Source organism: Calonectris borealis, chromosome 1, assembly GCF_964195595.1.
Source record: "Calonectris borealis chromosome 1, bCalBor7.hap1.2, whole genome shotgun sequence".
Classification (NCBI taxonomy): Eukaryota; Metazoa; Chordata; class Aves; order Procellariiformes; family Procellariidae; genus Calonectris; species Calonectris borealis.
The window spans coordinates 210,986,248-210,998,825 of NC_134312.1; the positions used below are offsets into that span (position 1 = coordinate 210,986,248).

Consider the following 12,578-nt stretch of genomic DNA (forward strand, 5'->3'; position numbering starts at 1 on the left):
CTCAAAACAAGCAAGGTCCAGCAGTACTTCTGCTTGGGCTACCTGACCCAGACTCCATTTATTCTTGGAGCTGCACAAACTAGTTTGAGTATCTGTCACCAGTATTTCATTGCACAGTGTTGCCATGTACCAGTAGTCTGGACACTTATCTGTAAAATTTATGAGATGGAAGAAGAACGTGCAGGCTGGGGAGTCTGAGTGGCTGTTAGCCATTTGGCTAGTAGACAGATTGAGAAGGGAGGGGGATTTACAATTTCAGGTAGATTTTAAGAGCAGTGTAGCTTCCTAAAATAATATTTTGTACACAGCATGATGTGCAACATTCTGGAGTGCGTGAAGGGGTGCTATGCAAGCATATCTTCTTCATTCAAAAGCTTGCTTCGCTGATGCTGAAACCCAAGTCTCTCAGGACAGTAGGCACAAGTGACTTTACGCTTACATTAAGAGAAGGGATATTTTTTCACTAGCTGTTTTTATCATCCTCCCAGCTTTGGCAGGAGAATCGACCAGACTATATAAACATCCAGCTGTACCTCAGTCAAACAGATGGAATACAGGTATGTGGCTAAATGGTGTTTGTAAACCGAACTAGACCTTGGGGTAGTAGACAATGCAAACTGTCAGTCAAAGACGAAAGGGAATTACTGCGGATGGTAAAAACAGGAAATGAGGCCATAAACTCAAGTGACTGATTCATTACTAGGGCAAGAGAGCAAGTCCATCCCCACAACATTAAGGGAATCTAGTCTAGTAGCCTTAACTTGATTAGATGTGGGCAGAAATCCATATCTTCCTTTTCTAGGAAAGAGGTCCTTCCAGGCCAGGCCACGGACCAGACAGTTGGCTGTGTTTTATGGGAAATCTGCATCATTTCTGGGCTAAGAATCAAAACAGAATAGTTCTAAGAGCTTGCAAGCTCAAATCTTCTTTTCAAATAAATATTTTGAGAGAAACCAGCTATTTTTAAAAGGTTTGGATTTCTTTGTCTCAAATATAGACAAAAATTACAAATCTCTTGATGTATAAGACTGGAAATTACACTGAACTGTCGATTGTCATGTATTACCAATGCCAAAGCTGGGCTAATTCCTCAGATCTTGGCATCTCCCATAGCTATTTATGCTTATGATCTTCATTTTACATTATTTAGCACATGAGCCTAGGCCTGATTCTTTACCCTGCTGCATCCGGAAGCTTTCCATTGACTGCAGCGGGCCCAGAACCAAGCCTAACAATTACTACAAAACATGAAATGCAGTGAGAAACCATGCCCACAGGATTTTCATCTGCCTGGTATCAGGTGGAGACAGCATAACATTCACAGCTCTGGCAGGAACACTATCCAATAGTCTAAATAATGTGATAGCTACAGTAGTTACGAACAGTACTCCGCAGATTTAATGCCTGCATGACATATGTCAACTGGAATGGGGTGCTTGAAAATACCTAATTGATGAACATGGTATGCGATTGTCAGGTTAAAATTAAAACCCGAAGCAGGGCTGCGTTGCAATGACACAGCAAGATTGTAATAATAGGCAATTCAAAGCAAGTTTTCTAATAATGTGTATCAAGCAGCTACTGAATTTATTTGAGTCAGTTTTGCTTTAAGTCTTTCTTTAAAGTCACTTTTCTTTTGTGGCTGTTGAACAAAAGTGGCATGAAGTATAATGCTGCTCGTGATGTCTCAAGGGGGAGTTAAACTCAACTCTCTGTTGCCGTACAGCTTCTGTGTTCACTGACCTTCGTCCGAAGTTCTGACTGCTACCAGAATTAGGGCAGTTTCGCTTCATGCTCCCTTTGCTCAGAAGTAGCATGCCTATGTGACAACAGGGAGCCAAGCCCATCCTTCAGCAAATGCCTCTTGAATATAAAAGCCCAACAGAGGCCGAGTTACCCAAGGCTCTGTGTTTGCACTGGTACGAGCCATGTTTCAGGTCATTCAGCAGTGGAGTCAATCTGGTAGCCTAGATAAGATGTGACTTCTCTCTGCCTTTCTATCGCATTAGGACAGAAAACCAAAGGAAGGGAATGCCCTGCGATGGAAGGGCATTTGACCGTATCAAAATGCTGGTGGGTTAGCACTGCTGGAATGGGTTGGGATCCATCCGGGGAGCAGTTTTGGCTGCTTTCTGCTGCTACGGCAGCTCAGAACAGCTGGCAAACTACTCTCAGGGAGAAATGTAAGATTCCCCTTGTTACTTTTTCAGACCTAGTCATCTTAGTAGTTACTTGTACAAAGTTAAAAAAGACTTCAGACGGAAATACAATTTTTCCATCAGCAGTGTTTCTTCCAGCTTAGCATTAAAACCCAATGAGGGAATGAATAATAGGAGCGTGGTTATTTTTTTATGGCTTAAATAAATTGGTTTAAAAGTAATGGGGAGATTAATGAGCATCTGCATGAGGAACAATGTATAACAAACACCAGGGAGAGCCATTGAAAAGGCAGTGAGCAGAGGTATTGGAGCATGAAATGGCTGCAGCTTTAATCACAACTGTCTGATACTTGTGCTCAGGTTTTACACCTCAGCGATATGGTAAGTCAGCCAATGTCAGAAATGGGAGCCCTGGGTGATATGAGGCAATTTGCAAATCAGGCAGAGTGGAATTTTTTGTTTCTTGCAGAAAATAATTGGTGAAAAATATCAAGCTTTAAACTCAAGGCTTTTGATTGGACGACCCCGGTGGAAGCTCCTTTTTGATGAAATAGCAAAGTGTAACAGGCGGTAAGTACCAGTCCGCTTGAAGGATGCCGCAATTTGAAGGGTGGGAATACTATCTGTTTCCAGCTATGTTGGTATGAAAATATTTCTGGGTTTTATCTTAGAGTGTAATGTTTAAGCTACTGATGTTGAAATTGGCTAATATTTGGCTGTGAGAGACAGCCTGTACAAACGGAAACTTTTTTTTTTTTTACACTCAGAACAGTTCATCTTTTCATGCAGCTAGGATGTTCAGTGGCCCAGAAAATAAAAGTAATAGATTTCCATCTCACTGCACAGAGATTGCAGTTTTTGTCCGTGGCAATATCTTGCTTGCAACATATGCTGGTTTTATATATAAAGTTGCATTTTTTAAAATTGTTGACTTCTTCTATAATTTTCATGATTTATAGTGCTGGTTTACAAACAGAATGCACAAGGAAGAAATTGACTGTCCTGTATTGTTTATATTCAGAGGATATATTGTCTTTGGAGATTCCTGGCACTTTTTTATTCTTTGTAAGACCTGCCAATGCCTTTATACTGTGCTAGGCAAACATATTATGGTCTGAAACAAGACACTTGTAAACCAGAGAAGACATTCAATTAGACTATGGAATGTCTTTGTCCAGATCCAGCTTTGTTGGTTGAGTATTTTACACCCCACTAGCAGTTTTCTGCCTCAAAAGCTGATCTGGTAGAAGGATTGTGTGAGTCTTCCCTAACTCACTTCTGGTCTAGTCAGTGGGGTGGGAGCAAACCACCCTCAGCTGTTGATAGTAATCTGGGTGCACCAGGTTGAGAGGTGTTCTCGTGATCCCGTTCACCTGCAGAACTTTTCCTCAAGAACATCTTGTGCTCTCTTGCGCTTGCAAAGTGAACATCTGCCCATGGCTTATTGACTGTCCTCTTCTGAGGCTGCATACGACTAGGGGACACTGAGCCCTGGCTCTTGAGAAGTATTGAGCGCCAATATGTATCACAGTTGGCAGCGTAAGCTGCTGACGATGTGTGTCTTGGATTCAGGTCCTAGAGGATGTTGTGGACAGGGTCCCTTGCCAGGATGCCCCAAAGGCTGCTACGGAGGCACATCCCTAGCAGGATTCTCACACACAAGTGTCACTTAGAGAAGGGTTTGATAGTAAAGAACCATGGGAAAGAAAGGGAAATAGAGGGGTCAGAGAAGCGAGTTGACTCACTGGCTCAGAGACCTCTGCATAGAGGAGTGTTGACCTTTTATGCTCCATTCTAATGCCTTTTTTGTTTAACTGTGTGAATGCAGTTTTAAAAGATGAAAATGATGAGGTTTCTGCCACTTCCTTGCAAGGCTGTAAGTGCACATAATATAGATGAAGCTATTAGTGGTAGTTATACTTGCTTTTTCTTTCCATCACATTACTCCTAATTAGACTTCAAGTACAATTTCCTCTGCATTTCCACATCAGGTCTTTAAATTGTACCACCATTTCCAAGCAAGGTGTCTTTTAGTACCTAAATAATGTTCTGACTTTTTTGATTATCCTGTAGTTGCTAAGATGTAGGCTTTCTCACCCTTTGTCACCTCTTTATATATACAGGTCAGTATCTATAGATATAGTTGCACGTTATATGATAGTCAGTAGTGCAACCTATAACTCAGCTGCTGTAGGTAAATATATAAACTTACCTGCTGTAGGTAAATATTCTCCCTGTTTCCCTGGACAAGACGGGATCTTCTATTTTTCTGTATAGTCCAAGTCTTCCCATTTCCTGGTCTCTTCCTAACTTTATTTCAGTTCTCATTTCCCAGTAACTTTCCATCTAAACGACCCTGCTGCAATACAGACACACACAAAAAAAAAAAAACCCAAAACCAAAAAACCCCCCAAAAACCAGGGCAACCAAGTTGTTTCCAACATCTGGTGCCAGTGTTCAGGCTTTCACATGTATTTGCAATCATCCCCTTGGGCTTGTTTATGGGCAGCCAAGATATTTTCCACTTTTTATCTCGTGTTTTTAGTAAAAGCTGCATGTAAATAAACACGCAGCTGGCAAACGGCTCATCTGATTGGTTTGTGGTTTGTGGATTGTGGCTGTTGTTGCTGTTTGGGTCCCAAATAAGCAAAGTGCATTTGTAAGCGTCTTGAGCTTTGCCAGACCTTCAGAGCGTGACATGGACAACCCAGCATCAGGTTCCTGATTCTTTCTTCTGGACTAAGAGGAGCAGACGCGTGCCATCTACTGTTGATATTTTATATGACACTAGCAGTCCCAAGGACATGCATTGGGACAGTTTATATAATAAATTGTTAGTCTTGTTTTTCGTGCTCCCTTTTTGGGGTTGGAGCAGCAGCCTTGTTTCAGTTGTCTCCTGGATGAAAAGCTTATACCATGCCTTGGCTGCCACGCTTTCTCAATTTTGCTTAGTTCAAACGGGCGCGTGCTTTTTTCCAGATGGAGACTTACCTAGAAAAAGACATGAATATCTGTAGGAGAGGAAGGCGTGGAGCACCATGATACATTTCTTGTGCTCTGTAGAGGAGAAATCTCTCTAGGAATGAATATGGGATTTAAAACTGGAATATTTAAAGTCCTGACTCTGTCCTTTCTAGGTAGCAAAGTATTTCACCTCTCCCTCATCTCCTGCTGTTCATAAAATGGATGTAAAAATATGTGCTGACCTGCTTATCCCATAGGACACTGAGGAGTTATTTGCTTAGTGCTCTGAATGAGTAAAAGCCTATATTAAAGTTTATAATTATTACAAAGAATGGCTTATAACACAGTTTACCTAATTATAAACATGTTAGTGGTATTCAAAAGATTTTCAGACATTATGCCTCAGCGATACCTAGCTGCCTGTTTTCATCTGAGCAACAAGATAAGCCATTGACCCCAACAAGCGATAGGCAATTAAAGCCCATCAGCTCAGGGCAGCAGCGTGCTGCTCCCTGTGGTAGCAGCTTTCAGCCACCCGCCTGCTTGTGTCGCAGCAGCCAGGCAGGAGCCAAACGAGACGGGGAGGAAGGTATCTGCAAGCAGGGGAGTGGGGGGCATAAGTGGGGAGGACGTGGGGCGTGAACTCTGGGAGGTAAGCGGTACACGGAGGGATGTCCAGAATAGATGCTGATGGTGGGTATCCCGGGAAGGAAGTTTGAGAGCCTCTGGATCATGGGGCAGTGGCTTAGCTGGGTTTCAGGAGACCTTCTTAGTCTCTTAGGCAAATTGTTTAACCGTTCTGTGATTTTGTTTACTAGCCAAAAATTCTGTGCACCTTGGAAGGATGTTGCTGGGATGGGAATACATTAGCAGTATGTGCTGCTTAGACATCTGTGCTTTGGGGGGCTATATATATGTAATGAAAGGGAGAAAGACAGACGAACTCTTTGGGTTTTATTTATCAGTTGTGTGTACTAGTTAGACTAATGAAAACAAACAACAACACTAATTCTCTCAATTAAATACACAGTAGAAAACAGATTCTTGCTGGCAGCTCAGGCACCTTTTTTCTCCACTGTGCACAGATTAGAGGGTGTTCAGGTTCTGCAAGTGCTGAGGCATCCTATTTGAGAGCAACGAGCAATAGTGTTCTTATTATTTCTGCAAGTCCAACCACCAACACAACACCCCTTGCCATTAAAAGGAGTACGGCCAGGACAGGAAAGTTTAATAGGTACACATAAGGGTGAGCAAAGTACGAGTTACGAATATTTGCCATGGATTGATACGAGAGATGATGTAATTGAAGGCAGTTCAAGTCAGTGTTGTAAGGTGCCTGCACAAGGACACCACTGCAGTTACCTGCGTAACTTTGTGATGCTTTTTGATGTGTGAGTCCTCGGTTGTACCCGCCAGTGTTGCTGGGCGCTGGTGCAGCGTGGACTGCCGTGCTATTCGGGCTGCTGCATCAGGCACGTACACTTGACAGTATGCATCAAAGATTTCTTTTTGTATGTGTTAGTTCCCTTCTCTCACCAAACACGTACAGAGGCAGCTTTAAACTGTGCATTTGATTATCCTGCACGTGCTAAGATATTTTATATTAAATAGTTACTGTATAAAATACTGAAACAGTCCTGGAGGCAGGGACCAGAACTCAAGTCTCCAGCCTCTTGGTGAGTGCAGTATATCACAATAGTTAGAGTCATGTTCCCTTTTCCGTGCTCTCTCTCCATCCCAGTAAATCTTTAAGATCTTTTTCTGTAGTGCCACAATTTCAGCAGGAAGATGAAGAAATTTTTTTTCATGATATAGAAGAGACAGCACCGCATCCTCTTTCCCTGCTCCTTCCTTTCCCTTCTCCTCATCTGTCAAAAAAGGGAGATGATGAATACCATGAGTGCCTCAGTCCTGCTCTCGTGGATGTTTTTGTTTCATGCTGGCTACTGTTCTGAGCCCTTGGATGCTGTATGACTGTGAGTCTGACTTACAGCCTGTGTTTAAGGTGACCAGAGAGCAAAGAGCTCTTGTCGGTGGAGTGGTGTGAAAAAGTGAGGTTAACTAATGAACCCGGGCTGATAGCTATGGATGATGAACAAGGATCGTATTCTGTGTTTGGCTTTTCATAAGACTTTCTGATACAGCTGTTGAAGGAAAGATTGCATGCTAATGTGAAACAAAAGTGGTAAAATTATTCTGCTGCTGCCAGAAATAATCATGGTTTAGTAGTGCTCTGTTTCCATTAGTGTAACGAATCGCCGTTAGTGACTAGATCTCCTGCTGGTGTAAATCACGAGTTACACTAATGAAGTCATTACAGCGAGACACATTTTTAACAAAAAAAAGTGATTAATCATGGAAAAAATTAGAGTGGGAAGTATTAATTTTTCATCACTGGGTGTCTTGAGACTAAGATGAGGCACTTTTTTCCAAGAGTTGTCTTAGTCAAATAAGTAATAGATAGGGCTTGTTGTGGGGATACTTGGGAGAGATCTGGTGGCTTCAGTGTGATGATCTAGTGCATGATCTAGTGAGCTGTTCTCGCCTTAAAAGCTATGCATAGTTGGCTTATGTATAATACAGTGAAGCCAGAATCCAACTCTGTCTATCGTTAGAAGTTACTGTTTATTTGCAATGTCATAACTTTTTTTCTTTTTTTTTTAACAGGAAGACCATTGGAGTTTTCTGTTGTGGACCAAACAAAATCTCGAAGATACTTCATAAACTGAGCAACAGCAGCAATTCTTACGGGACAAGGTTTGAGTATAATAAAGAATCCTTCAGCTGAAAGTCTGTTGGACTAGCAAGACTCTCTAGAAGATAAAAGTGCAATTTTTTGTTTGTACAACTTAAAAGTTCAGCTGTGGTTGAAACAGACAGAAACGTACCAAAGAATAGCACAGATTTTCTTATTTATGATTATTTAAGACTTTGGAAAATGATGGGTACAGCAGTATACCAACAAATAATAAGTGCTTATGCTCAAAGCCAAATGCGCTTGCACAATATTTGTGGCGGCGGTGATTCTTTGGAGTTGTTTCTGTTAATTAAAAAGTACAGAAGCTGGGGAGAGACACGGTTGCTTTAAAAGCTGATGGAAGAAGAATCTGTGGAACGTTTGAACTTCTTCCACTTCAGTCCTCTGAAGCTGGATCAATAAATCAAACCCCAGGTTAATCCAAATGACAAAACATAGTGTATTACAAAGACCTATTGCTTTTGTTGGTATACAAATCTTGTGGCTTTGGGTTTAGAGGTTTTATACATTGCAGAATTGGGATTCTGTATTTAAAATATAGTGTTACTCTCGCTAGTCTACTTCTGTAATGGATCTGAATGTTCCCACCTTGAATGGAAGAGAGGGTGGAATATGGGGAAAGATGTAAGTTAACCTATGGAAAAGTGAGCGCAACTGTGTAGCACGTGTGGGCAGACTCCGCCGTGATGTAAATCACAGCCTTTTGGCAAGCAAACAGCTGTACGTGGAGAATTCTCTATCTTGCATCGATTCAGCGTTCAGTGAGTTTGCAAAATAAGTGTGATTTATGCAGCCAGAAAGATGGAGCAAGAAAAGGGATTAATGGGAGCAGACAGGATACAATGTTTTATTATACCCCACACTCAATGTGGAAGTTGTTACACTCATTCTGCACTCACATGCATTGAATGTCAAATACTTCAAGCATTCAGATGCTCTTACTGATTATTTTACAGTGCAGCAGGTTGAAATCCAATTTTAGAGGTGCCAGAGTACGTTTGGTTGACTGTGATCCTTTGAGTACCTTCCCTGGAGTCACGCTTGTTTGCACTGATGTCACTGAAAGCAGGATCAGGCCAGGTCTACAGCAGAGTACGAACGAAGCCTTCATTGCTGTGGCTTTTTGCATCACGTGTGCAGACAGAAACTTTGCGGGAGCTGCAGTATGGTTTCAGTATGTTCCAAAGGGGAAGATCCAAAACATCCAAATTTAATCTCCCCTACCCTTCTCCCGACAGCTGTTTTCCACTCTGCTCATAGTTGCCATGGAAGGGCTAGAGGTCGAAATGGGCACTTTAAAACTTTTGGGTTCTAAGGAGCAACTTTTTTTCCTCCATCCAATAGCCGATCCAACTTCCTTTCTTTCTTCTTTACCCCCTTTACCTTATTTTGCTGAGAAGAAGACATTTAAGCAGGAGTCGGGTACTTAGCTGACGTAAATAGGCATCGTTCTAGTGCATCTTAATAGAGCAGTGTCACTTTACACTTGCTGAAAACCTGCCCCTTAGGCTGCGGCAGAAGCTTGGGCACGGTACCCTGCAGTGTTTGCAGCACACGCAGACGTAAGACGGCTCAGCATCTCTCATGCCCGTGCTTCACCTGTATTTAGCACAGTGCATTTGATTCGGTTTACAGCTTTCCGATGAATACCTTTTTTATTTTAGTAGGAAAGACACTAATTTTCAGCTCGCAACACAAACTCTGTACAGGGGTCTACAAGTATCAGTAACAGTGTTCAGAGGGAAGCATCTTCTAGGAGGTGGAGTATAGGCCTGTCGTATGTGTAACTAGTGAAAATGAGTTCGGTCTTTGCCTTGGCAGCTTCTGCTCAGGAGTTGCCCTCAGAGGAGCAGCAGGGTGGAGGTGCAGCCGTGAAGCCGCATGGGGACGTGTTCCTCAGGGTCTGGACTTCGCACTGAAGTTTTTACCTCTGGCTCTGCCCAATTTGAAATTCAAGGGGGAAGGAAAGAGCCAGAGATGGATGTATTCCTACTGATGAGAATTCTTAAAGTAGCCTAGAGGAGAGAGAAGCCAAAATAGAAATGCAGTGTGAGATGGGAGCCTACATTGCAGCTACTGATTTTAATTTTTTTTTTTGAGGCTGGAAGGATCATTATTTTCCCATTGGATCTCATTCATCCATCATTGTAAAACTGGAGGTATGCAGAAAAGGGTTAGATCCTTTTTAATCATTAATACTTCTTTCTAATACAGCCTGCATGGGTTTTATAATAAACATAACACTGATGGCAAAATGCATAGATATTGGGTATTGCCGATACTGCAGCCTTTTTTGTTTGCTGGCAGTTAGCTTAAAGCATGACTGAAATCATAACTGCATCTATTAACCACAACCAGACAGTGATCTTTTTCCTCTTGTTTCAGGATCTAGTATCTAATAGCTTTTAAATACGGTTTAGAGTCGTCTAATCATGATGTTGTTTGTGTTTTCACATCTCCTCTCTGATAGATATCGGTTCCATTACTGTACAATGAGCAGCTAGTTTTGTAGTTAGCTCTGTGCTAAAACAGATTATATTTTCTGGCTCAGCCTCTATATAGGTAGTGCTTTATAATTAAAATAATAATACTAGTACTGTGCTTTGGTTCTGCATTGTAGCAGGAGCTGACGCTGCGTGTAGGCATGTTAAATGCCTGTTGTGACGTTAGGCAGTGCTGTCAGCAAGATGCCAGCAGAGCCAGGGTCTCCTCTTTCTGCCTTTGTCCTGTACCAACCTCAGCTGACCCACTTGTAAAACAGGCTTGGGATTGTCTACCTTTCTGGAGTGTTGTGAGGCTTAATTAATGTTTTGGGATCACTTCAGTGCACTTGCAGTGCAAAGGTCTGTCTAATTGCTATGCAACTGTATTTGTGTTTTATTTTGTGTAAAGCTTCGTCTGACCAAACCTCTCTGTTGCTCATATGAGTAATTGCTAGACCAGGTGAGGGTGAGTTTGGGGAAAGGCTAAAAGCCTCAGTTGTTTTCTTTTCCTTTTCCTTGAGCTATGGTTTTTAGAGGGGTAAAAAGTTTAAGGGTTAGTGACTGTGACTTGGCTTCAGGAGTGGCAAATGCTATGATAAACACGGTCTTTCGACAGACTGCATTGTCCTTGCTGCTTCTGAGTCTGTCTCCAGCTTGCAAAACTGAGCCGAGCCCTCTTTTAAACTCCATAGCTTTTTTATCTGTAAACCGAGTGTACATGAAAGTATAACTCTGCGCCAGGCAAGTAAGTGAAGGCTGACAGCGCTTAATTCTGCATTTACAAATCAACTGGATTGACGTAATTAGATGTCTCTTTAAGCCTTTAAACTGCGTCCTGGAAGTGGGTCTGTCGTAAGTGTCCTGCTGGCAGGGGAGGATCCCGCCATGTATTCTGCCACTTCTCGCTCGGTCTGTCACAAAACTGCAGACCCCTCAGTGTCTGCTCAGCGGGATCTTTGTGTTTTGTTCATCATAAATGTTTCAGGATTTTTCTTTAAGACACAAGTGTTTTCATGCCATGATGGAAACCAAGCCCTTGCTCTGAAATGGGGATCCAGCCCTCGTACAGAGTGTGAGGCTCAGGGCTTTCCACAGCTAACAGCTGGATTAATCAGATTTACCCGAGAAATCCTATTCCCGTAGCACTGAGATTACTTGTATGAGTAAATGTTCACTGCCGTAGCAAAGGACTGCAGAGGTGAGCCCTGATGGAGCGTGGGAAGGCCTGATGAGGAGCGACCTTCACCTCTGAAGTCTGCAGGACAGCCCATCCCTCCATGATGATTATTCCAGCCCTGAGTTTGGAGCAACACTTCTCTATTTCAGCATATGGTTCTAATGGCATGTGGGTTCTTCCTTGGTCTTTTATCTGCTCTTCTAGGAGACAGGACCGAAAGGAATATGAGAGATCACTACATACAACCTTGAACCCGGGCTGGGGAGAGGACACCAGTGCGTACCACAGACACCTAGCCGGTGACTGCACTGCTTAGGGCAGAAAGTTTAAGCGAAATCCATTTTTCTGCAAAATGCCAATTGTTTTGCTGCAACAAACTGGAGAACAGTTGCTGTAACGGGAAGTGAGATAAACCTTCTCTCTGAAGACTCCTGCCCACACAAGCCTGATGTGAAGATGTGTACGAAAGCACTGCGCACATTCAGCTTCCACCAGCACTCTGGTGCACACACACTGCATCCCGATCGCGGGCTTACTCCCTCAGCGCTGAATCCCCATCGTTTTCCATGGTTGCAGATCTTCACCTATCTTGTTAGCAGATGTGCCTTGCAGGTGAGAGACGTACTACACGTGCTTGCATCCATGCCCAGAGTTTGATATAAGCACGGAGCAACCTGGGAGCATGTTTTGCAGCCAGTGCAAGCAAGTGCAGAGTCATCCCTTTGCTTCCAATGCTTCTAGCACAGAGGTGAGAAAGCGATTTGGAGCTGACTGAGAAGGGGCAGATAATACGCGTGGCAGACCAGCCATGTTGGGAACAGTAGTTCAGCTATAATAGCCTAACAGAGCAGAGAACTAATGGTTTTGTAAGAAATTTGCTTTTAGAACAGCTGCCTAAGAGAAAAGCCTCTATTCAACACTAACGCACCAAGTTATAGTTACAAACTACAAGGTGTTGCTTAGAGAAGCAGGCAGGAGGCTGACTAGTCATTGCCCATAGCAGTTCAAGCCCCCTAAGTCAGAGAAGAGATATCATG

At 42.7% G+C, this 12,578-nt stretch overlaps 1 protein-coding gene across 2 annotated transcripts in view; it reads left to right on the forward strand.

Moving 5' to 3' along the window:
- NOX4 (NADPH oxidase 4) overlaps nucleotides 1-8,071 on the forward strand; it is a 104,734-nt gene extending 96,663 nt beyond the window's left edge. For both annotated transcript variants that reach the window (XM_075140462.1, XM_075140470.1), the window contains 3 exons: nucleotides 489-557; nucleotides 2,629-2,729; nucleotides 7,791-8,071. In XM_075140462.1, the coding sequence (XP_074996563.1) occupies nucleotides 489-557; nucleotides 2,629-2,729; nucleotides 7,791-7,911 (291 nt within the window). In that variant the 3' untranslated portion in view covers nucleotides 7,912-8,071. The remainder of the gene's footprint in view (nucleotides 1-488; nucleotides 558-2,628; nucleotides 2,730-7,790) is intronic.
- The last annotated feature ends 4,507 nt before the right edge of the window (nucleotides 8,072-12,578 follow it).